At 48.5% G+C, this 22183-nt stretch overlaps 1 protein-coding gene across 1 annotated transcript; it reads left to right on the top strand.

Moving 5' to 3' along the window:
• The first annotated feature begins 5834 nt into the window (after positions 1–5834).
• Positions 5835–6943, top strand: LOC119322560 (BTB/POZ and MATH domain-containing protein 1-like). Its single transcript, XM_037596039.1, has 2 exons — positions 5835–6461; positions 6540–6943. Exons 1-2 carry the CDS (start codon positions 5835–5837, stop codon positions 6936–6938), a joined length of 1026 nt encoding a protein of 341 aa, XP_037451936.1. The 3' UTR covers positions 6939–6943.
• Positions 6944–22183: the final 15240 nt, after the last annotated feature.

Below are 22183 nucleotides of genomic sequence, written 5' to 3'. Positions count from 1 at the left end.
CGCTGAGCCCGTGCGCGTCGACGCCCGTGGGCTGGGCCCAGCGCCTGTCGGTTGGTCGACCACCCGCGCGACGCGTGAAGTCATGGCAAGTGGGGAGTCGCCCTGCCCCCGCCTGGACTGGTGGGCTCCACGCCATCGCTGTCAACCACCGAAGCACGCGCCGCCTCCTCACGCGTGGGGAGATCCTCCTCGGATCGGGCGCCTGTACTGACACCAGGATCGTCCTGGGATCGCGCGCCGGATCTGCTGGGATCCTCTTCGAAGCTGGCGCCGGCGGCTGTGTTGGCTTTTTCTGTGTACATAAAATCACAGACTGCACCTGTACAAATATCATCAGAGACACAATTTTCATGGATTTTTCCACATGGTCAGCTTTGGTTAATTCACCCCCGTGATCAAAAATTGTGTCAAAGTCCGGAAGGAGTGCTATTTCAGCACAGAGGAGTGCGCCTGCATTAGGATGGAGTTTGGCAAATGGAAAAAGAGTTTCATCAAAAACTACATCTCGAGAAATATATATACGTCCAGTTGAAATTTGTAGGCACTTGTATCCTTTGTGAAGGTTACTATATCCTAGAAACACACATTGTGTGGAGCGGAATTCAAGCTTATGATGATTATATGGACGTAAGTTTGGATAGCAAGCACACCCAAATATTTTGAGCGAGTTGTAGTCAGGTTTTTGATGATAGAGACGTTCCAAAGGAGTAGAATTACCAATAACTTTGCTTAGAAGACGATTGATGAGATATGTGGCTGTAAGAAATGCCTCATCCCAATATTTTAGTGGCATAGATGCATGAGCAAGGAGTGAGAGACCAACTTCAACAATGTGACGGTGTTTGCGCTCGGCAGAACCGTTCTGTTAGCGAGCATGTGGGCAGGAAACATGATGTTGTATGCCTATGCTACGGAAAAAGGAGTTAAGTTTTTCGTACTCCCCTCCCCAGTCACTTTGGACTGTGAGAATTTTCTTGTTAAATTGCCTTTCAACAAGTTTTTGAAACTCTTGGAAGATAGAGAAAACTTCAGATTTATACTTGAGTAGATAAATCCAAGTAAACTTGCTATAATCATCGATAAAGCTAACATAATATTTATTTCTTCCAAAAGAATCTCTTGCATGACCCCACACATCACTGAAAATAAGATCCAAAGGAGCATGAGACACACTATCAGACTTGGGATAAGGAAGTTGGTGGCTCTTGGCACACTGACAAGCTTCACAAACTGACTCACTATCCTGACTATGTGACAAAGAAAGTTTGTCTTTATTGACTACTTGTTTAACTATGATCGATGACGGATGTCCTAATCTTTGATGCCACCTTTCCAAAGAGGGTTTGATGGCAGAATAAACTTGACGACTCTTGCGACTAAGTGCTCCGGATGTGATGGGTAGAGCCCTCCAATGCATCTACCGTGATGAAGAAGTTCCCTCGTTTCCCGGTCCTTTATAAAAAAGTAACGAGGGTGAGTTTCAAAGAAGACATTATTATCATTTGCTAGACGAGACATGGAGGCAAGGTTTTTGTCAGCTTGTGGGACATGAAGAACATCCTTAAGAACTAGATCACGTTTGAGATTAGGGGGATTAATGTAAGCTTGTCCAATGTGACAAATATCCATACCTCCACCACTGGCCGCGGTGTGAATCTGGTCACCACCGTGGTACCTCTCTCTGAGCGCAAGTTGCTCTAACTCGCTGGTGACATGGTCTGTTGCACCCGAGTCCACGTACCAGACTCCGTCTCCTCCTCCTCCTCCTTCACGGATGGCTGCAACAACGTGACGAGAGTCGGGGACGAAGTCTTCATCGTATCTGTGCCAGCAGTCCAGGACCTCATGGCCCGGCTTCTTGCAAAGTTGACAGCGAGGGCGGCGGTTTGAGGACGTGCGACGGCTGTTGTTGTTGTTGAAGCCGCCGCCTCCTCCCGCGTTGTGGTTGAAGCCGCCGCCTCCTGAGTTGCCGCCACCACCGGAGCGAGCGCCCTCGCCCTGGTAGTTGCCACGACCACGACTGCCGCCGCTGGAGTTGCGGCTCTGGCCCTGGTGACCGCATCCACGCCCGCGCCCGCGAGCCGCCGAGTTGACAGACGATTGCCTGATGTTGGTGCCGTGGAGGAGAGTAAGGCGAGCATCAAAACTTAGGAGCTGGCTGTATAGCTCCTGAACCGAAACTGGCTCAACCCTAGCAGACAGAGCGGACACAACTGGATTGTAATCCAGATCGAGGCCAGCCATGATCTTGGAGATGATCTCGGGGTCGGAAAGAGGAGCTCCAGTGCAACACGCGATCTCATCTGTAAGAGTTTTGATTTTGCCAAGATAATCAGCCATGGACATATTACCTTTTTTCAGGTTTGTGAGCTCGATGCGGGTGTTGATGGCTTGACTCTGGCTTTGGGCGGCGAACATGGCGTTGATGGCGCTCCATACTTCTGCCGGCGTCTGGAGCGTGGCGACTTAGGCTAGGATCTCTCGTGACAGAGACCCCATCAAGTACCCCTGGAGTTGCTGCTGCTGCGCGTACCAGAGGGTTCTGGCAAAGTTGGCGATCTGCTCTTCTTTACCTTCTTTGGTGATGGTGAGGGTGGCCGGTGGTTCCGGGCTCTTCCCGTCAAGGTGGTGCTCCATCTGTGCCCCTCTGATCTGCGGGAGCACGACGGCCTTCCATAGAAGGAAGTTTCCCCTTGATAGCTTCTCTTGTGGTGGCGGTCCGAGAGGAACAGAGCTGCTGCTGGATGATGGTGCGAAGGTGGACGACATGGAGGTGGAAAGTGCGTTTGTGGTGGAAGTTAGGGCTGCGGAGGAAGACATGATCTCGGCCGCGAGGAAGGTAGCTAGATGCGATCTTTGATCTAAGAGGAAGATGCTCTGATTACCATGTAAGTTTGGTTGAAGCGTATAACCCTTTGGTCTCGGGCCGCATTGTATTTATATTGGCAATGCCTTGGAGTACAAGAAGAGATCAAGAAGATCGATCTCAGGAAGAGAAGTTCGGTACAGGAGAAGAAACCGAGAGGGAGAAGGAGAGATAGAGATAGAGTACAATTTGAATGTGAAGTATATCTCTATCCTATACATATATTCTAACAGTAATCCCCTCCAGCAGCAGCGCCCAACATGCCCTCTACTCTCTCCCCAGAGCAGGGGCTCATCCCTTCGAGTGCCTCCCCATAGTTGAGGTGGACGTACCCTCGAGGAACTTGAATGCATATTGTGTATTAGAATCCTTTAGAAAAATTGCGGGCAAGAATCCTTTCAATTTACTCCATACCCTGAGCTAATGTTTATTTAGGTACTTGGTACCTAAAAAACAAAAAATAAATCATTGGAACAGAATTGATACCCTGAACTAATTCTGGAGCTAATGCTGGCCACCAGAATTTGATTTAAGTGGTCTTCCACTTGCTCTCTCTGTCTCTCACATTGGCCCATATTAATCTTCCATCTCCTTAACCTCCCGCACGAAGCCAAGGATGGCACGCCACAGACGACTTGGGACACGCACGCAGCGGGCCAGTATGCTTCGCCGCCTGCCTATGTACCACGTCGCAAACCACGCTGCCCGGACAGAGCCTCCACATGCCAGCCACGCACACCACACACGGCCACGAGTCATCCAGTCACTGCCATCCCCCACCTACCAACCCGACTCACATCTCTGATCCAAAGATATGGGTTGGAATAATGGCGACAGCATTCTACTGCCTTTCTCCTCCACCAGCCCCTCTCCATCTTCCTTGGCCGCCTATGCCCCCGGGCGTTCAGCAACCTGTACTGAACATAGCGGTTGTCCAGCAGCCGCAGCTGGTGCACGCCCTCCAGCTTCCCGGCAACCTTTTTCCTCCCAACGACCGCCGCCTTCTTCATCTCTGCTAGTTTCATCCCATGTGGCTGCTATGGCCTAGGCGCCGCCATCAGCCGGGCAGCTCGAGAGAGCCGAATTAAGTGATTGGTGGCACAGCGGGACAGGCGCCCCCCGTGTGGAACCGCCCGACTCTGGAACCAACGACCAGAGCTCCGACGACAGGCGCCCGCCACAGAAGGACACCGGGCCGAGCAGCGGCGGGGCTCTCGCAAGGCGCGGCTACCACCGGGATCGCATCAGGCTCAGAGAAGTCGGTCAGGGAGGAGGACGTATTCGTGGAGCTGCAGGACGCGGTGTCGTTCGCGAGGGAAGGGAAGAAGGAGGCGCGCGCAGGCGTGGGGGGCGCGGGTAGCCCCATGGACGGGGCCGGCCCGCTGGACAAGCGGGGCGGCGGCGGCGGCAAGGGAGACGGAGGCCCGCGGGTGTGGGAGCCGGCAACGGCCGCGGCCTCGAGTGTCTCCAGCGGGGTAGGCGGTGGCGGCGGGCTGCAATGGTGGCGGGGGCCGGCAGCTCGCGGTAGGGGGTGGCGGCGCGCTGGAGGTGGAGATGCGATTGGGAGTGTTTTTTTTCTATCGCTCCGGGTTGACCTTGGTCTGCGGGTTGATTTGTATAAACTTCAAGGGCTTTTATGCAAAAATACTAATGACGGACGGCAGAAACCCAATTTCTCTTTATTTTTTAGAAGTTTTTCATTCATATCACGAATCAGTACAACGAAGTTGACCTTTACAAGCACACTGAAACGCAAACACAAAGGACCATGAACACCTAGAGTATCCTAAAACAACCATAACACAAGAAGATCTCCGGAGCCCTGGGTCATCATCCCTGAATCTTGAGAGAAGACCCCTGCAGCAGAAGGATCTGCAACCAGTCGCAAGCAGGTCATCATCTTCGACCATGGTACAATTGCCGCCATGCTGCTTCCTCCTTTCTTGACACCAGCGCTGAGAGGGCATGGACATCAATCCAACACACCTGCAACAGCCGTCGCCATCTTTGGCTTTGAGTACCGCGAAAAGTTTCCCTTCCGGAAGGAAGAGAACTCGAGTCATCCGACCGGTCCAGCACCGCGGCTGGGTCATCCGCCCGGACAAAGCAGGATCTCCCACCAGCATCAGCGCAGAGGAAGGAGAAGAACAACAACAACAAATCATACCAACAAGGAAGAAGAAGGGTCTTCGTCTCCCTGCATCCATCGCCCATCTGAGAACCCAAACGGCCAGTGCCGATGGACCTCCAGCCACCATAGCCCGCGACCTCGACGAGATCCGGGGATCCCCAACCCCGCTGGCTCCTAGACGAAGGCAAAAGCCTCGCCTGACCGCGAACGGAGCCCGGAGAAACTTATTCCAACGCGACACCACCGCAACGGCCTCGATGGCGTCTCCCTCAACCCTAACCCTACCACACACCCACCTAGCGAACAGACCCGAGGTTCCCCCTCCCTCCCGTCGCCGGAGCGGCCGACGGAGAGAGAGGGAACCGAAGGCGTCACCGGCGGCGCGCAAGGGCCTCGTCGCCACCTGATCGCCTCGTGCGATCAGATCCTACTTTTCCGGAGCGGCTTCCGCGTGATATGGAGTTGTAATCCACGAGAATTATAACCGTGAGATTTCCCAATTCTTTTTATTATTAGGTAAAGATAAAGATAAGTAGCTCCGTGCGTCGTGCGATGCGAGATGATGAGTCCGTACGTGCGTGGGTAGGTCGACACGCTGACTGGGCGCTTTGTGCTTGGGAGCTAGGCCGTGTTGGGCTGTTGACCTGTTGTACTTGTATCCCAGGCCTAGTACAAAACCTCCAAGATCTATGGATATCGATTCCCCACAAAAGGAAAAAGTGGAGATCGATTCCCTACCTAAAAAGAAGTGGAGATCGACATACGGAGATCGGTTCCCTACAAAAAAAGTGGAGATCGATATCCTTCTCGATTTCTCTTTCCGGGAAGCTCTTCATCATGCCGGCATCGGCGGCGGAGGCCACGATAACCAGCAAGACCTCCTCAACGGTGGTCGTCCACACCGGCGAGCATCTGTTCAAGGTCGTCGGCCACTCCCTGGTCACAGGAAGCAACACCATCCTCACCTCCGAGACCTTCCGCGCCGGCGGCCACGACTGGGCTATCGCCTACTACCCAAACGGCCGCGTCCCGAGGGTTGATGAGCAGTTCACGTCTGTGTTCCTCAAGCTGATAAGCCCCGGCGATGGTGAGGTCAGGGCGTCCTACTCCTTCTGCCTCCAGGATCCTGAATCGCCATCGACCAACAGATTTATTTTTGGCAAAACATCATGTAAGTTCTTGTTCGGGGGTAAGGGTTTGGGCACCAGCAGCTTTGTGAGCAAAGCCGATTTGGCCGCATCCGGGTGCCTCAAGGATGACTGCCTGGTGATCAAGTGCACCGTTGAAGTCTACAAAGTCATCTCTGAGGATAAAGATAACGGTAACATCACCGTGCCGCCCTCCAACTTGAGCATAGATCTCAGCGATATTCTAGAGAGCGGCCTGAAGGCAGATCTCACTGTCAAGATCGGTTCGTCCAAGAGTTTCAAGGTGCATGCGTGCGTGCTGAGTGCGCGGTCACCGGTCTTCCGCGCACAACTATGCGGCTCCATGATGGAAAGCAGGCATAGCAGCATCTGCATCGAGGGTATGGATGATAAGGTTTTCGGGGTCTTGCTGCACTACATGTACAAGGACTCCCTGCCGGCATTCATGGAGGAGACCACGGAAGAGGCGACAAACATGGCGCAACATTTGCTCGTCGCAGCTGATCGATATGCGGTAGAAAGACTGAAACTGATGTGCGAGAGCAAGCTGAGCAAGGCGCTGGATGTCAAGACCGCGGGCTTCACTCTGGATCTGGCTGAGCGGTACAATTGTCAACAGCTCAAGGGTTGCTGTCTCAAGTATATGGCAAGAGACTTTGAGAGGTTGCGAGACATAAAACGAAGCGAAGGATTTGAGCAATTGAAGAAGAACCATCCACTTGTCGTGTGTGATATTTTCGATGAAGTTATTGAGAAACTGAATCGACAGGTTGTAATTACTTTTCCTTCGTGATCTGCAAAAAGTGACACTACAATTTTTTAGAAGAGATTGGCGATTAGTCTATTTCAACACATTCATATGAATCATATCTCATCAACTTGGTTTTCCTTTCTTATTCCCTCTCTTCCAACATTCTTGAAGTCATAGATACGCCCTAAGTCAAACATTTTTAAGTTTGGCCAAGTCTATTGGAAAATGTATCAATATCTACAACGCCAACATAGTTTCATTAGATTTATCATATTACATATAGATGCTTATATACATGATCAAGCTTACAGAAATTTGACCTAGCACAAACCTTAAACTTCAAAGTATTTTGGAAGGAGTACCTGATTGACATATTTATTTTACTATGTGCTTGCACTCCATGGCTAAAGACAAACTCTTCATAGTTAATCCTATTCTATTTTCCTCATCCTATTATACAACATTATATTATTATACTACGCCTTTCTTTGTACATTAAGCATTCATGCAAACTTAAGTGGCAAATTCTAAGGATGAAGCACTAGTAGAGAGAACACGACTTTAGAGGCGGTTTGCTAGATAGCTTCTAGGCAGTCTCACTTACCATATCTAGCCAACAGTCGCTAATACTCATAATACCATGCCCGCACTACTAGAGAAAACCTTACTAGTGGCGCTGACTTTTTACATGCCAGTAGTGTGCGTGCCCCGCGCTATTGCTAGAGCGCTACAACTATTAATTAACAGTAGCGCGCTTCTAAACCAACGCTGCAGCTAAGATACTTAGTAGTAGGTTCTGTTTGTAGCGCCTATTTTCTCCCCACGCTACAACTAGGCAAATCGAAATAATAAAGAAAATGTCAGATGCAATATTCATGGAAATCAAGACAAGTCCAGTGTAAATAAACTAAGTTCACAGAACCATCTCACAAACATTAATGACTAAGTTCACAGAACCATCTCACAAACATTAATGACAATACCACATTTAATATAACCACACAATCTTACAAACCCATATATAGTAGTCAACAATGCATGGATAAATCATAGTTGATAAGTCTACTAGGCAGTCCTACTGTAACATTCCAAATTATACACTAGATCATCTTTGCATATCATATTTCATTGCTTTTGGCCTGATCCAGAAATTCTACGCACCTCAAGGACCCACGGAGAGAGTTGGGGATTCCGTTATTCTCATATTTGAGTTTCTCAAATTTTGAAAATAGGATCATTTGATTTTATTTATTTTATCTTCAATTATTTCTATTATAAAAATCTGAGAGAGGGAATAAAATGACTTTCCCAAAAATAAAGAGATATTGAGGATTTAATAAAAAAATTCAAATAAGATTTTATTTCGGAGTTTTTGGCTATTTTATTTGAATTTAGGAAAATTGCACATTTTTCAAAACTGCATTTTAGGGCCAAGAAAATGTTCATCTCGATCTAAATATTTTATTTGGACGGTGAAAATTTGTTTTGGCATTTTTATAATTTTATTTTATTTTCTAGGATTTTTCTTAGTTTCGGCGGCATTGTTTAAAAAAAATACCGCGCGCCCGACTGGGCCGAAGGCCCAGCCGAGCCGGCCCAGCGCAGCCGCCGTCTCCCACTCCGGATCGGGACCGGAGTCCCGATCGCCGCCGCCGCCCGAGTCCGGGAGGGCCACGCCTCCCCGCCCCCTCCCGCAAGCCATCGCCCCCTCCATAAATACCGCCGCCGCCGCCCTCCTCACCCACCACCCCGACCCGCCCCGCCTCTGATGTAGGGTGGAACCCTATGGGGAGATCTTTCACGAATTGGAGGGGGGATCCTGTAACGCCCCGAGACCGACGCTCCAGAAGACTTCCAGCTATTCCGAGTTTCGTCGTGTGATTTGTTTTATTTGTTGCATTCATCCTTGCATCATGTGCATTGCTTCATGTCATCATGCCATCATATCATTAATTTTTAAAACCTTAACTAAATAAATTGTATGGATTTTTCGATCCATTTAAACCGAGGGAAATCACATGGTGACTTCTCTTTACAACATACCCTCCCGATATTTAGGGAGCTATATTATAAAATATTCCATTGTTTCGGAGATCACCATAACACACTTGCAAATAATTCTCAATGCCTTTATTATCTTAATTCTTGATCTCCAACTCTGCCCATAAATTATTTCATCATTTTCCGGAGCTCCACCAAAAATCCGAACATTTTTGGACCTTCCTTTCATCAAGTCCTAGTTCAAAACCCATTTGAATTTCAAATGAGTTTGAATTTAAATCTTTCAATCATGCCCCTTTCTATTTTTCTTGGAACGAGCATATTTTTGCGAGTCCGGGAAAAATATCCCCTTGCGCTTTTTCTTCCCCTAACCTCTCTTTCTTTCTTTCTTTTCTCTGTTCTGTTTTTTATTTTTCATTAGAGTGAGGGAGAGACCCAGCTAGGCCTCTGCCAGCCCGCCAGGCCTCTAGCCATTCTCCTCCCGGCCCATCCAGCCCAGCCGACCTAACCCTAGCCCGAACCCCCCTGCCCGATCCCCTCAGCCATCGCTCCCTCGTTTCCCTCACAGCGCCGCAACCCCTCCTATCGATCCCATCTCCCTCCTCTGCGCTCGCATCTCTCGCCCTCGATCCCCATCTCCCCCCTCGATCCCCCTCTCTCTCTCGTGCCCGATCCCATCGCCTCTCCACTGCCTGCATCGCCATGGCCGCCGGCCTTCGCCCCTGCCGGCCCCGTCGCCTCTGTGCGCGAGCGCCGAGCGCCCACCTCCTCCCTCGCGCGGCTCCTTCCCTGCCTCCTCCGCAAGCCACTCATCGTCGTCGCCCTCATCTTCCACCATCGTTGCCCCTGCAGCCTCCCCTCCTCCACGTCGTCGCCTCCCCATGGCGCCGCGACCGACCTCCCGCGTCCGCCATCGGATCCTCTGCTTCGCCCGTCCCTTGCTCCGCTTCCATCGCCGGCGACCACGACCAGTCACCTCCCTCCTTGGAGCTCCCATGGCCGCCACACCCTGTTCCACCTCGCCTCCACCTGGATCCGCTCCACCTCTCCCACGCGTCTCCTCCATCAGCAGCCGGCAACGTCCGAGGGAAGCCGAGCACCTCCATCCCCATGGTGCTGCGACCCCATCTCCTGCGCGAGATCCGCATCGCCGCAATTCTGCTCCATGCGCCCATCTCTGTTGCATCGCCGTGGCCCTGTTCGCGTGAAGCCCCGGCCTCCTGTACCCGTGCTGCACTTTGATGCCCACTATCATCATGCACCTTCACTTGCTGTTGCTGTTGGCGTCAAGACCGTGGGTGCCAAGTTCGTCTTCCGCCATCTCTGGGATTCGCCAAGTACCATGACGCGCCCCCCCCCCCCCGAAGTGTTCGGGTTCGACAAGTCCGATGTCGTGCTTGTACAACTACGCTGCTAAGTACCTCTACCGGTGACTCGAACAACTAGCGCAAACGTGTACAACTACCGTCGCAAGAACCGAGACCGGCAAGTCCGAAGACCCCAAGTACCACGACTACCCTCGAGGACGTTTTCTCCGTCAAGTTCGACTACACGAAACCGCCAAGTACCACTACGATTGCGGACGCCAAGACCGGACCAACAAGTACCCGATGACCGTCGAGACCGCCAAGTTCCACTATCGCCGACATGTACGACTACACCACGGTCACACGTGAACGACTACATGGATACGACAAGTTCCTCTCCGAAACGTGTACCTCTACCGACGACCCTGGACATCTACGAAATGAATGAGTACCTCTACCGTCGCCGTGAACAACTACTTCCCTCGACGACTCGAACCGCTCCGAAAACGCACGCTTCGAAGGTATAACGCCGAGACGACGCCCGTGACTTAATGCATGTGTTGAATGAGATGCATCGTTTGCTCCGTGATCGAATCGTCCTTGCGATGCCCCTCTTTTGCCGTGCCACCGTCCTGTGGAACCCGGAAGTCGGGATCACCCCACCATCTTGCATGACACGCTCACGCCCACTTCCTTTGCACCGGTACCTCCATGAGTTACCGGGACCGGAATGTTGCCGTGGCATCATTTTCGGATTCGCCGCCGTGGCACCTTTTTCCTTCCGCCATGGCGACAAATGCTTCATAACATGTTCATGTTATCGTTTTCATAAAATTGCATAAAACTTGCATATGTCATCCGCATCATGATAACAACATTTAAAATGTTTAAACTTGTTGTTGCATTAAATTGCTAAATGCATATGGGGATTTACCGGATTTGTTGTTCTTATATCCGGCCCCATTTAAATTGTTTAGACGGTGTAGTTTAATTATGTTTCACCCCTTGCCATGTTTAACCACACTTAATATTGTTGGGTAGCTTAAACGAGAGATAACTAAATAATTGATGTGGTGTTTCGTCAATATGCAACTCGTTGCATATTGAGCTCCACTTAATTTGTAGGATTGTTTGTGCACTTTCCCATGCCATGCATATTTAAACCGGACATGCATCATACTTGTTTGCGCATCATGCCATGTTTATGTGATGGTTGTTTACTATGTTGTTTGTTTCTTTCCGGGTTGCTTCTCTCGTTAGCTTCGGTTTCGTTCCGGAGTTGTGAGGATTCGTTCGACTACGACCGTTTGTCTTCTTCATGGACTCGTTCTTCTTCCTTGCGGGATTTCAGGCAAGATGATCATACCCTCGAAATCACTACTATCTTTGCTATGCTAGTTTGCTCGCTCTTTCGCTATGCCAATGCTACGATGCCTACCATTTGCTTGTCAGCCTCCCAAATTGCCATGAACCCCTAACCTTTGACACCTTTCCTATGCAAACCGTTGATTGGCTATGTTACCGCTTTGCTCAGCCCCTCTTATAGCGTTGTTAGTTGCAGGTGAAGATTGAAGTTTGTTCCTTGTTGGAACATGGAGATGTTGTTCCTTGTTGGAACATGTTTACTTGTTGGGATATCACAATATATCTTATTTAATTAATGCATCTATATACTTGGTAAAGGGTGGAAGGCTCGGCCTTATGCCTGGTGTTTTGTTCCACTCTTGCCGTCCTAGTTTCCGTCATATCGGTGTTATGTTCCCGGATTTTGCGTTCCTTACACGGTTGGGCTATAATGGGAACCCCTTGACAGTTCGCCTTAAGTAAAGCTCCTCCAGCAATGCCCAACATTGGTTTTACCATTTGCACTAACAACCTACCACCTTCCCTTGGGTTCTGCAGACTCAAGGGTCATCTTTATTCTAACCCCCCCGGGCCAGTGCTCCTCTGAGTGTTGGTCCGAACTGAGCTGCCTGCGGGGCCACCTCAGGGAAACTTGAGGGTTGGTTTTACTCGTAGCTAGACTCATCTGAGTGTGCCCTGAGAAAGAGATATGTGCAGCTCCTATCGGGATTTGTCGGCACATTCGGGCGGTGTTGCTGGTTTAGTTTTACCCTGTCGAAATGTCTTGTTGTACCGGGATACCGAGTCTGATCGGAGTGTCTCGGGTGGAGGTCTATTCCTCCGTTGACCGTGAGAGCTTGTCATGGGCTAAGTTGGGACACCCCTGCAGGGTTATAAACTTTCGAGAGCCATGCCCGCGGTTATGTGGCAGATGGGAATTTGTTAACGTCCGGTTGTAGAAAACCCGAAGTTGACCTTAATTAAAATACATCAACCGTGTGTGTAACCGTGATGGTCTCTTTCCGGCGGAGTCCGGGAAGTGAACATGGTGTTGGAGTTATGCTTGACGTAGGTTGCTATAGGATCACTTCTTGATCATACTTTTATCGACCGTGCTTTGCCTTCTCTTCTCGCTCTCATTTGCGTATGTTAGCCACCATATATGCTAGTCGCTTGCTGCAGCTCCACCTCATGCCTTTACCTTACCCTTAAGCTTAAATAGTCTTGATCTCGTGGGTGCGAGATTGCTGAGTCCTCGTGACTCACCAGATACTTCCAAGACCAGTTTGCAGGTGCCTATGTTACCGAGCAGGTGACGCAACCAAGCTCAAGGAGGAGCTCGATGAAGATCTTGCCCTTTGTGTTGTTTCGTTTTAGTTGATCAGTAGTGGAGCCCAGTTAGGGTCGATCGGGGACCTTTGTCGCATTTGGGGTTCTTCTTTTACTTTGGTTCCGTAGTCGGACCTTGATTGTATCTGGATGATGTAATGCTTTATTCATGTAATTGTGTGAAGTGGCGATTGTAAGCCAACTATGTATCTCTTTCCCTTATGTATTACATGGGTTGTGTGAAGATTACCTCACTTGCGACATTGCTTTCAATGCGGTTATGCCTCTAAGTCGTGCTTCGACACGTGGGAGATATAGCCGCATCGAGGGCGTTTCAAGTTGGTAATCAGAGCCTTCCCCGACCTTAGGAGCCCCACTGTTTGATCGTTTTTAGCGGCCGAGTTGTGTCTAGAAAAATGTTTTGAGTCATTTAGGATTATATATATCGGAGAGTCAGGAATTCTTTTTACTCCCTAGTCTCTTCATCGCTCTGGTAAGGCATCCTGACGTAGAGTTTTGACTTTCCTCTCCTCAAGTTTCACTAAAAAAAAATTTTAGGATCACGCGGGTATCTTAGAATCGTTCCGATGGTTTTATGATGACAACATTGTCTTGGTGCCTCCCGTCAGCGGGGTTTTTTTTAGTGGAGGTGTCCCGGGGAGTTGAGCTCTGAGGTGTTGTCATCATAATTTTATCGTTGCAATTCTGGAATACCTGAGTTTAGTACGCCGACATCGAAAATCTCTTTTATGCAGTTGTTGGTGAGATAACCCCGATAACCCAGTACTGAGGTGAGTATGGGAGTATTGCCATAACTTGTATAACGGATGCTTTTCGAAGGTTGAGGTAGACGATTTCCGAAGGTTTCTTGGTTATGTGTTGAAGGATGGATACAGCTGGATGTAGGATTTGTTAGTTTTGGGTGAGATATTATGCTTCCCCTGTATCCCCAACACCTGATTGCATAACCGGAAAATTTCGGGAGTTTCATTGGTGGGAATTCAAGTAGCTCTTAGGATATCTTTCCGACAGATGTATGATATGAAATTGGGGTTCGACGTCTAGTGGTCCGCCTATTCACGGTCGTTTTTACAGTGGTCTCGTTGTGTCTTAAAGAGTCCTTGGCTATGCCGACTCGGGGACGCTTCGTATGTCATGTGCACTGCCTTGTACATGATGGTGCTGTACGATCGAGCCCGTGTAGGCCCCACCACGAAAACTTCGGACGAAATCTCTATCATATGTTTGTTCCGGCTTATTCGCAAGCCAGTCCTTTGTTTTTGTTTTGAGTTGTGGTATTCGAGTTGCTTCAATGTCAAGTGTTGATTCCATACTTTTCCGAAATGGTGTTCTCATACTCCGATGTGAATACCAATCCTTCTCGACAATCGAGATTGTCATGTCAATCCTTTTCAACCGGTGTGTCTCTCCTCAAGTGGATCCGTTCACGTCAACATCAGCAAGACCAATTATCATTTCTTCTCAACGGTGGTTGTTTCATCCGTCTCCAAGTTGCCTTTGTTTTTTTTCCCGCCCACCCACCCTTTTTCCTCAAGGACTAAGATTTCTTTACCAAGTATCATTTTATTTTTGTGAAGTTTCTCCATTCTTTTCCATCAATGTTCTTATCCGGTGATTTCCCATGAAGATGCTCAAGGGTTTCAAGTTCATCATCCTCCGTTTTTTTGCTTCTCCGGTGGATCCAATTCAAGCTTTCAGTGTTGATCTTATTCCTCTCCTTGTTCAAATGCTATCCCATGCCGGTGCCTCTCATAATTGTTCATCTCTCTCTATTCTTATTCGGAGTGCTCAAGATATCTCAGAAGATTCGTGTTTCCACTATGCATTCGTTCAAGATCTTTCGAGGATGTTCTCTCATTCAAGTCTTTTATTTCAACCGGTGCATTATCTCTCTTCAAGTTGTTCAACGGTGTTTCTTTTGAGTGGGCCCTAACCCACAGGTCTTTTTCCAGGATCTTACCTGACTCTTCTTATTTTCCCGGCGTTACTCTTAAATTTTTCTCCAAGTTTGACGTAAGAATGAGTTATCATCAGTCAAATGCTTTTCTCCAAGATCTTTCAAATTCTTTTTATAGTTGGCTCAACCTCTTCGCTTTTGATTCTTCCGGTGTGCCTCAATAATTCTTGGTGTGTTTCTCGTTGTCATTCGCATCATTTGAAGACCGAAGAAGAGTTTCTCTTTAATCTTGCTCTATTCTCTTCAAGATTCATGGTGCTAGCTTGTTGCCATCCTCTCATAATTGTTTTCGATTGTGAGAATCTTTTTCACCCATCAGGAGATATTCAAGAGTCTTCTCAGTTTGTCATCCGGAGTCCATCAATTCAGGTTTATTCATTCTCAGCCGTCAGTTATCATTCTCCTAACTTGCCGGTGCATCTATCGAATATCCTCTAATCAGTTCTTGATCTCTTTGTTCTCATGTATCTAGTTTGTCTCAAGCACCTTCGTTCATTTGCTAATTCTTCCCGGTGTCTTCCTTATCTTTTCTTTGTTCATTTTTAATTCTTACGATGGTTCTTTCAAGATCTCTCTTCCTTGTTCATCATATCAATTCATTTGTTGTTCCAATTCTACCGGTGGTTCGTTGAAGACCTTCTCAAGTTTTGATATATCTCTTTTAATCCTTTCTACGAGAATAAGTAGTATGCCAAATCCGTTGATTGTCATCAATTTAATTGGTGAAGGATAAGCATAACATAATTCTTATTCTTGTTCATCCAAGTGATTAATTCTTTATTCCGGAGGCCCTTAAAATTCTCGGTTTCATTTGTTTCATCTTCTCTTTTTCCCGGAGTTCCAAGCTCTAATTATCACGGAGGTCCATCTAAATCATTGCAAGGATTCACCTTGTGTTTTCAATTTCTCTTTCTTTTCATTCCTTTTGTTTACCGGAGTTCTTCATGGAGGTTCTACATGATGGTTCATCAAGGATTTAATTCCCTTCTCAAAGTTTTCATCGAGATTCTTTCCTAAGGAGCTCAAGCTTTCTTCATATGGTAATCCTGAGTGCAATTCTTTCTACCATATTTCGGAGGTGGTATTATGTCATTCTTGATAATTTGAGTTCATGTTCCATGATTCACATGTTGTTAAGAATGAATTATTTTTAAATCCATCAACCTCGTTGTTGGAGTTATCTTGTGTCATATTTCACCTAAAAGCCTTCCATTGGGAATGTTGCTATTTGTGGTGCTTATCAATGATCCAAGTTTTTCTCCTATCCTCTTGGTGAAAGAAGTTTCTCATCGCCTTGGTGCTCTCACTCAAATCAATGGCTTCCTTTAGTGGCGGGTTGTCACCTCATAATTTTGAGATGTTTTCCATAAGCCCACTACAAGCTTATTCGTTTCGTTGTTGGTTTTTCCCAACAACCCCGTTGTAACCTTCTTGGAAGAGTGCTTTCCAAGCTCAATTGTGGCAGAAGTTGCCATTTCCCCCTCCATTCTGTTATTCCAATGACCTATCTTCTATTCTTTCTTCCGGAGGCATTGCGACGTTGCTCTTTTCACTCACCATCTCGATTCGTGAGGATCGTGTTCTTTTCATGCTTATCCATTTAACCGGAGTGTCCTTCCTTTTTCTTTCAAGTTCTTTTTCATCTTATCAAGTCTTGCATCTCTTTTCAACCGGAGTGCTGTCCGATTTTGATCTTCCTTGTTCCTTGTTTATCTCGTTTCAACTAGAGTGATTTCAATTCCTTCTTGTCCATTGTATTCGTCATTCATAGCTTTGCAACCTTCAAGTTCTCGTAATGTTCCTTGTTCCTTTTTTTTTCTAACGAATTGTTTGCAATCTCGTTCTTCTCAGTTGTGCTCTTTCTTTTAAATTGCTCAACCTCTCAAGGTTCTTTGGTTTCACTCATTGGTCAAAGAAGCAACTTAGTTTTACCTCTTCTCTTCCTCTTCCGTTTCTCTCCGGTGACATCCTAGATCTCGGGACGAGATCCTCTTGTAGTGGTGGAGTGTTGTAACGCCCCGAGACCGACGCTCCAGAAGACTTCCAGCTATTCCGAGTTTCGTCGTGTGATTTGTTTTATTTGTTGCATTCATCCTTGCATCATGTGCATTGCTTCATGTCATCATGCCATCATATCATTAATTTTTAAAACCTTAACTAAATAAATTGTATGGATTTTTCGATCCATTTAAACCGAGGGAAATCACATGGTGACTTCTCTTTACAACATACCCTCCCGATATTTAGGGAGCTATATTATAAAATATTCCATTGTTTCGGAGATCACCATAACACACTTGCAAATAATTCTCAATGCCTTTATTATCTTAATTCTTGATCTCCAACTCTGCCCATAAATTATTTCATCATTTTCCGGAGCTCCACCAAAAATCCGAACATTTTTGGACCTTCCTTTCATCAAGTCCTAGTTCAAAACCCATTTGAATTTCAAATGAGTTTGAATTTAAATCTTTCAATCATGCCCCTTTCTATTTTTCTTGGAACGAGCATATTTTTGCGAGTCCGGGAAAAATATCCCCTTGCGCTTTTTCTTCCCCTAACCTCTCTTTCTTTCTTTCTTTTCTCTGTTCTGTTTTTTATTTTTCATTAGAGTGAGGGAGAGACCCAGCTAGGCCTCTGCCAGCCCGCCAGGCCTCTGGCCATTCTCCTCCCGGCCCATCCAGCCCAGCCGACCTAACCCTAGCCCGAACCCCCCTGCCCGATCCCCTCAGCCATCGCTCCCTCGTTTCCCTCACAGCGCCGCAACCCCTCCTATCGATCCCATCTCCCTCCTCTGCGCTCGCATCTCTCGCCCTCGATCCCCATCTCCCCCCTCGATCCCCCTCTCTCTCTCGTGCCCGATCCCATCGCCTCTCCACTGCCTGCATCGCCATGGCCGCCGGCCTTCGCCCCTGCCGGCCCCGTCGCCTCTGTGCGCGAGCGCCGAGCGCCCACCTCCTCCCTCGCGCGGCTCCTTCCCTGCCTCCTCCGCAAGCCACTCATCGTCGTCGCCCTCATCTTCCACCATCGTTGCCCCTGCAGCCTCCCCTCCTCCACGTCGTCGCCTCCCCATGGCGCCGCGACCGACCTCCCGCGTCCGCCATCGGCTCCTCTGCTTCGCCCGTCCCTTGCTCCGCTTCCATCGCCGGCGACCACGACCAGTCACCTCCCTCCTTGGAGCTCCCATGGCCGCCACACCCTGTTCCACCTCGCCTCCACCTGGATCCGCTCCACCTCTCCCACGCGTCTCCTCCATCAGCAGCCGGCAACGTCCGAGGGAAGCCGAGCACCTCCATCCCCATGGTGCTGCGACCCCATCTCCTGCGCGAGATCCGCATCGCCGCAATTCTGCTCCATGCGCCCATCTCTGTTGCATCGCCGTGGCCCTGTTCGCGTGAAGCCCCGGCCTCCTGTACCCGTGCTGCACTTTGATGCCCACTATCATCATGCACCTTCACTTGCTGTTGCTGTTGGCGTCAAGACCGTGGGTGCCAAGTTCGTCTTCCGCCATCTCTGGGATTCGCCAAGTACCATGACGCGCCCCCCCCCCCCGAAGTGTTCGGGTTCGACAAGTCCGATGTCGTGCTTGTACAACTACGCTGCTAAGTACCTCTACCGGTGACTCGAACAACTAGCGCAAACGTGTACAACTATCGTCGCAAGAACCGAGACCGGCAAGTCCGAAGACCCCAAGTACCACGACTACCCTCGAGGACGTTTTCTCCGTCAAGTTCGACTACACGAAACCGCCAAGTACCACTACGATTGCGGACGCCAAGACCGGACCAACAAGTACCCGATGACCGTCGAGACCGCCAAGTTCCACTATCGCCGACATGTACGACTACACCACGGTCACACGTGAACGACTACATGGATACGACAAGTTCCTCTCCGAAACGTGTACCTCTACCGACGACCCTGGACATCTACGAAATGAATGAGTACCTCTACCGTCGCCGTGAACAACTACTTCCCTCGACGACTCGAACCGCTCCGAAAACGCACGCTTCGAAGGTATAACGCCGAGACGACGCCCGTGACTTAATGCATGTGTTGAATGAGATGCATCATTTGCTCCGTGATCGAATCGTCCTTGCGATGCCCCTCTTTTGCCGTGCCACCGTCCTGTGGAACCCGGAAGTCGGGATCACCCCACCATCTTGCATGACACGCTCACGCCCACTTCCTTTGCACCGGTACCTCCATGAGTTACCGGGACCGGAATGTTGCCGTGGCATCATTTTCGGATTCGCCGCCGTGGCACCTTTTTCCTTCCGCCATGGCGACAAATGCTTCATAACATGTTCATGTTATCGTTTTCATAAAATTGCATAAAACTTGCATATGTCATCCGCATCATGATAACAACATTTAAAATGTTTAAACTTGTTGTTGCATTAAATTGCTAAATGCATATGGGGATTTACCGGATTTGTTGTTCTTATATCCGGCCCCATTTAAATTGTTTAGACGGTGTAGTTTAATTATGTTTCACCCCTTGCCATGTTTAACCACACTTAATATTGTTGGGTAGCTTAAACGAGAGATAACTAAATAATTGATGTGGTGTTTCGTCAATATGCAACTCGTTGCATATTGAGCTCCACTTAATTTGTAGGATTGTTTGTGCACTTTCCCATGCCATGCATATTTAAACCGGACATGCATCATACTTGTTTGCGCATCATGCCATGTTTATGTGATGGTTGTTTACTATGTTGTTTGTTTCTTTCCGGGTTGCTTCTCTCGTTAGCTTCGGTTTCGTTCCGGAGTTGTGAGGATTCGTTCGACTACGACCGTTTGTCTTCTTCATGGACTCGTTCTTCTTCCTTGCGGGATTTCAGGCAAGATGATCATACCCTCGAAATCACTACTATCTTTGCTATGCTAGTTTGCTCGCTCTTTCGCTATGCCAATGCTACGATGCCTACCATTTGCTTGTCAGCCTCCCAAATTGCCATGAACCCCTAACCTTTGACACCTTTCCTATGCAAACCGTTGATTGGCTATGTTACTGCTTTGCTCAGCCCCTCTTATAGCGTTGTTAGTTGCAGGTGAAGATTGAAGTTTGTTCCTTGTTGGAACATGGAGATGTTGTTCCTTGTTGGAACATGTTTACTTGTTGGGATATCACAATATATCTTATTTAATTAATGCATCTATATACTTGGTAAAGGGTGGAAGGCTCGGCCTTATGCCTGGTGTTTTGTTCCACTCTTGCCGTCCTAGTTTCCGTCATATCGGTGTTATGTTCCCGAATTTTGCGTTCCTTACACGGTTGGGCTATAATGGGAACCCCTTGACAGTTCGCCTTAAGTAAAGCTCCTCCAGCAATGCCCAACATTGGTTTTACCATTTGCACTAACAACCTACCACCTTCCCTTGGGTTCTGCAGACTCAAGGGTCATCTTTATTCTAACCCCCCCGGGCCAGTGCTCCTCTGAGTGTTGGTCCGAACTGAGCTGCCTGCGGGGCCACCTCAGGGAAACTTGAGGGTTGGTTTTACTCGTAGCTAGACTCATCTGAGTGTGCCCTGAGAAAGAGATATGTGCAGCTCCTATCGGGATTTGTCGGCACATTCGGGCGGTGTTGCTGGTTTAGTTTTACCCTGTCGAAATGTCTTGTTGTACCGGGATACCGAGTCTGATCGGAGTGTCTCGGGTGGAGGTCTATTCCTCCGTTGACCGTGAGAGCTTGTCATGGGCTAAGTTGGGACACCCCTGCAGGGTTATAAACTTTCGAGAGCCGTGCCCGCGGTTATGTGGCAGATGGGAATTTGTTAACGTCCGGTTGTAGAAAACCCGAAGTTGACCTTAATTAAAATACATCAACCGTGTGTGTAACCGTGATGGTCTCTTTCCGGCGGAGTCCGGGAAGTGAACACGGTGTTGGAGTTATGCTTGACGTAGGTTGCTATAGGATCACTTCTTGATCATACTTTTATCGACCGTGCTTTGCCTTCTCTTCTCGCTCTCATTTGCGTATGTTAGCCACCATATATGCTAGTCGCTTGCTGCAGCTCCACCTCATGCCTTTACCTTACCCTTAAGCTTAAATAGTCTTGATCTCGCGGGTGCGAGATTGCTGAGTCCTCGTGACTCACCAGATACTTCCAAGACCAGTTTGCAGGTGCCTATGTTACCGAGCAGGTGACGCAACCAAGCTCAAGGAGGAGCTCGATGAAGATCTTGCCCTTTGTGTTGTTTCGTTTTAGTTGATCAGTAGTGGAGCCCAGTTAGGGTCGATCGGGGACCTTTGTCGCATTTGGGGTTCTTCTTTTACTTTGGTTCCGTAGTCGGACCTTGATTGTATCTGGATGATGTAATGCTTTATTCATGTAATTGTGTGAAGTGGCGATTGTAAGCCAACTATGTATCTCTTTCCCTTATGTATTACATGGGTTGTGTGAAGATTACCTCACTTGCGACATTGCTTTCAATGCGGTTATGCCTCTAAGTCGTGCTTCGACACGTGGGAGATATAGCCGCATCGAGGGCGTTTCAGATCCCCAAGAACAAGATGAACACAAGGAACACAAGAGATGGGAAATACTCAAATTGACTAGATCCAATCACACATATGCTAGATCCAAGAACATACAAGAGATACAATGATCTAAGAGCAACAAAGGAAAGATACAAAGTACTAATTCATCCCAATCCTATGAGGAGAGAGGTCTTGATGAATGTCATCTCCAAGAGGAGGTCTTGATATCCACAAGTGGATCTTCTCACATGGAGGCCTTGAACTCCATGGGAGTGGTCTCTTTCTCTCAAGAGGAGAAGGTAGGAGCAAAGCTCACCTAAGAATGAGCTATCCTATTTGCTAAGTCTAAATGGAGGAGGGAGAGGGATATATATAGGTAGGTGGAGGAAGGGGACGAAGTGGAGGCCCAATAGGTGACTCTCGGCCATCCATCCTGATGAGCCCGTGCGCACGGGGTAAGTTGGGCCCGTGCGCACGGGGTGCTCCGGCACCAGCTCTCTGAGTAGTCCGTGCGCACGGGGTCTTCGAGGCCCGTGGGCACGGGGTCGCCTGGGAGGTGCTGAATTGATCTTGTTGCACTCCTTCCTCCTTGTGGCCTTGTGGTCCTTCTCCAACTCCTTTGGGGTGTCCCTCACCAGCTTGTGGTCGTCGGTTTTCGTATCTAAGGACACACAAAGCACTTTGGTGAGGTAGCAAGCAAGTCCAATGGATATTCATGATATTCTCAAAGAAGAGCGGGTTCACCTTAATTCCAATGGCGTATGTTCGAGGTCTCGTCATATGTCCTCTTGGGGTTTGGAGAGTAGTCGGAGTGTACATGGGGATGAACGAGGGATGCT

Source organism: Triticum dicoccoides, chromosome 6B (genome assembly GCF_002162155.2).
Source record: "Triticum dicoccoides isolate Atlit2015 ecotype Zavitan chromosome 6B, WEW_v2.0, whole genome shotgun sequence".
NCBI classification, from domain to species: Eukaryota; Viridiplantae; Streptophyta; class Magnoliopsida; order Poales; family Poaceae; genus Triticum; species Triticum dicoccoides.
The sequence above is the reverse complement of the archived record's forward strand: the minus strand, read 5'-3'. Positions and strand labels throughout refer to the sequence as shown.

Excerpts from the sequence above, each read along its gene's own strand:
- LOC119322560 (XM_037596039.1), top strand. The coding sequence starts at position 5,835 with ATGCCGGCATCGGCGGCGGAGGCCACGATAACCAGCAAGACCTCCTCA. Across the intron at positions 6,462-6,539 it reads TGCTGAGTGCGCGGTCACCG|GTTTTCGGGGTCTTGCTGCA; the intron begins GTCTTCCGCGCA and ends ATGGATGATAAG.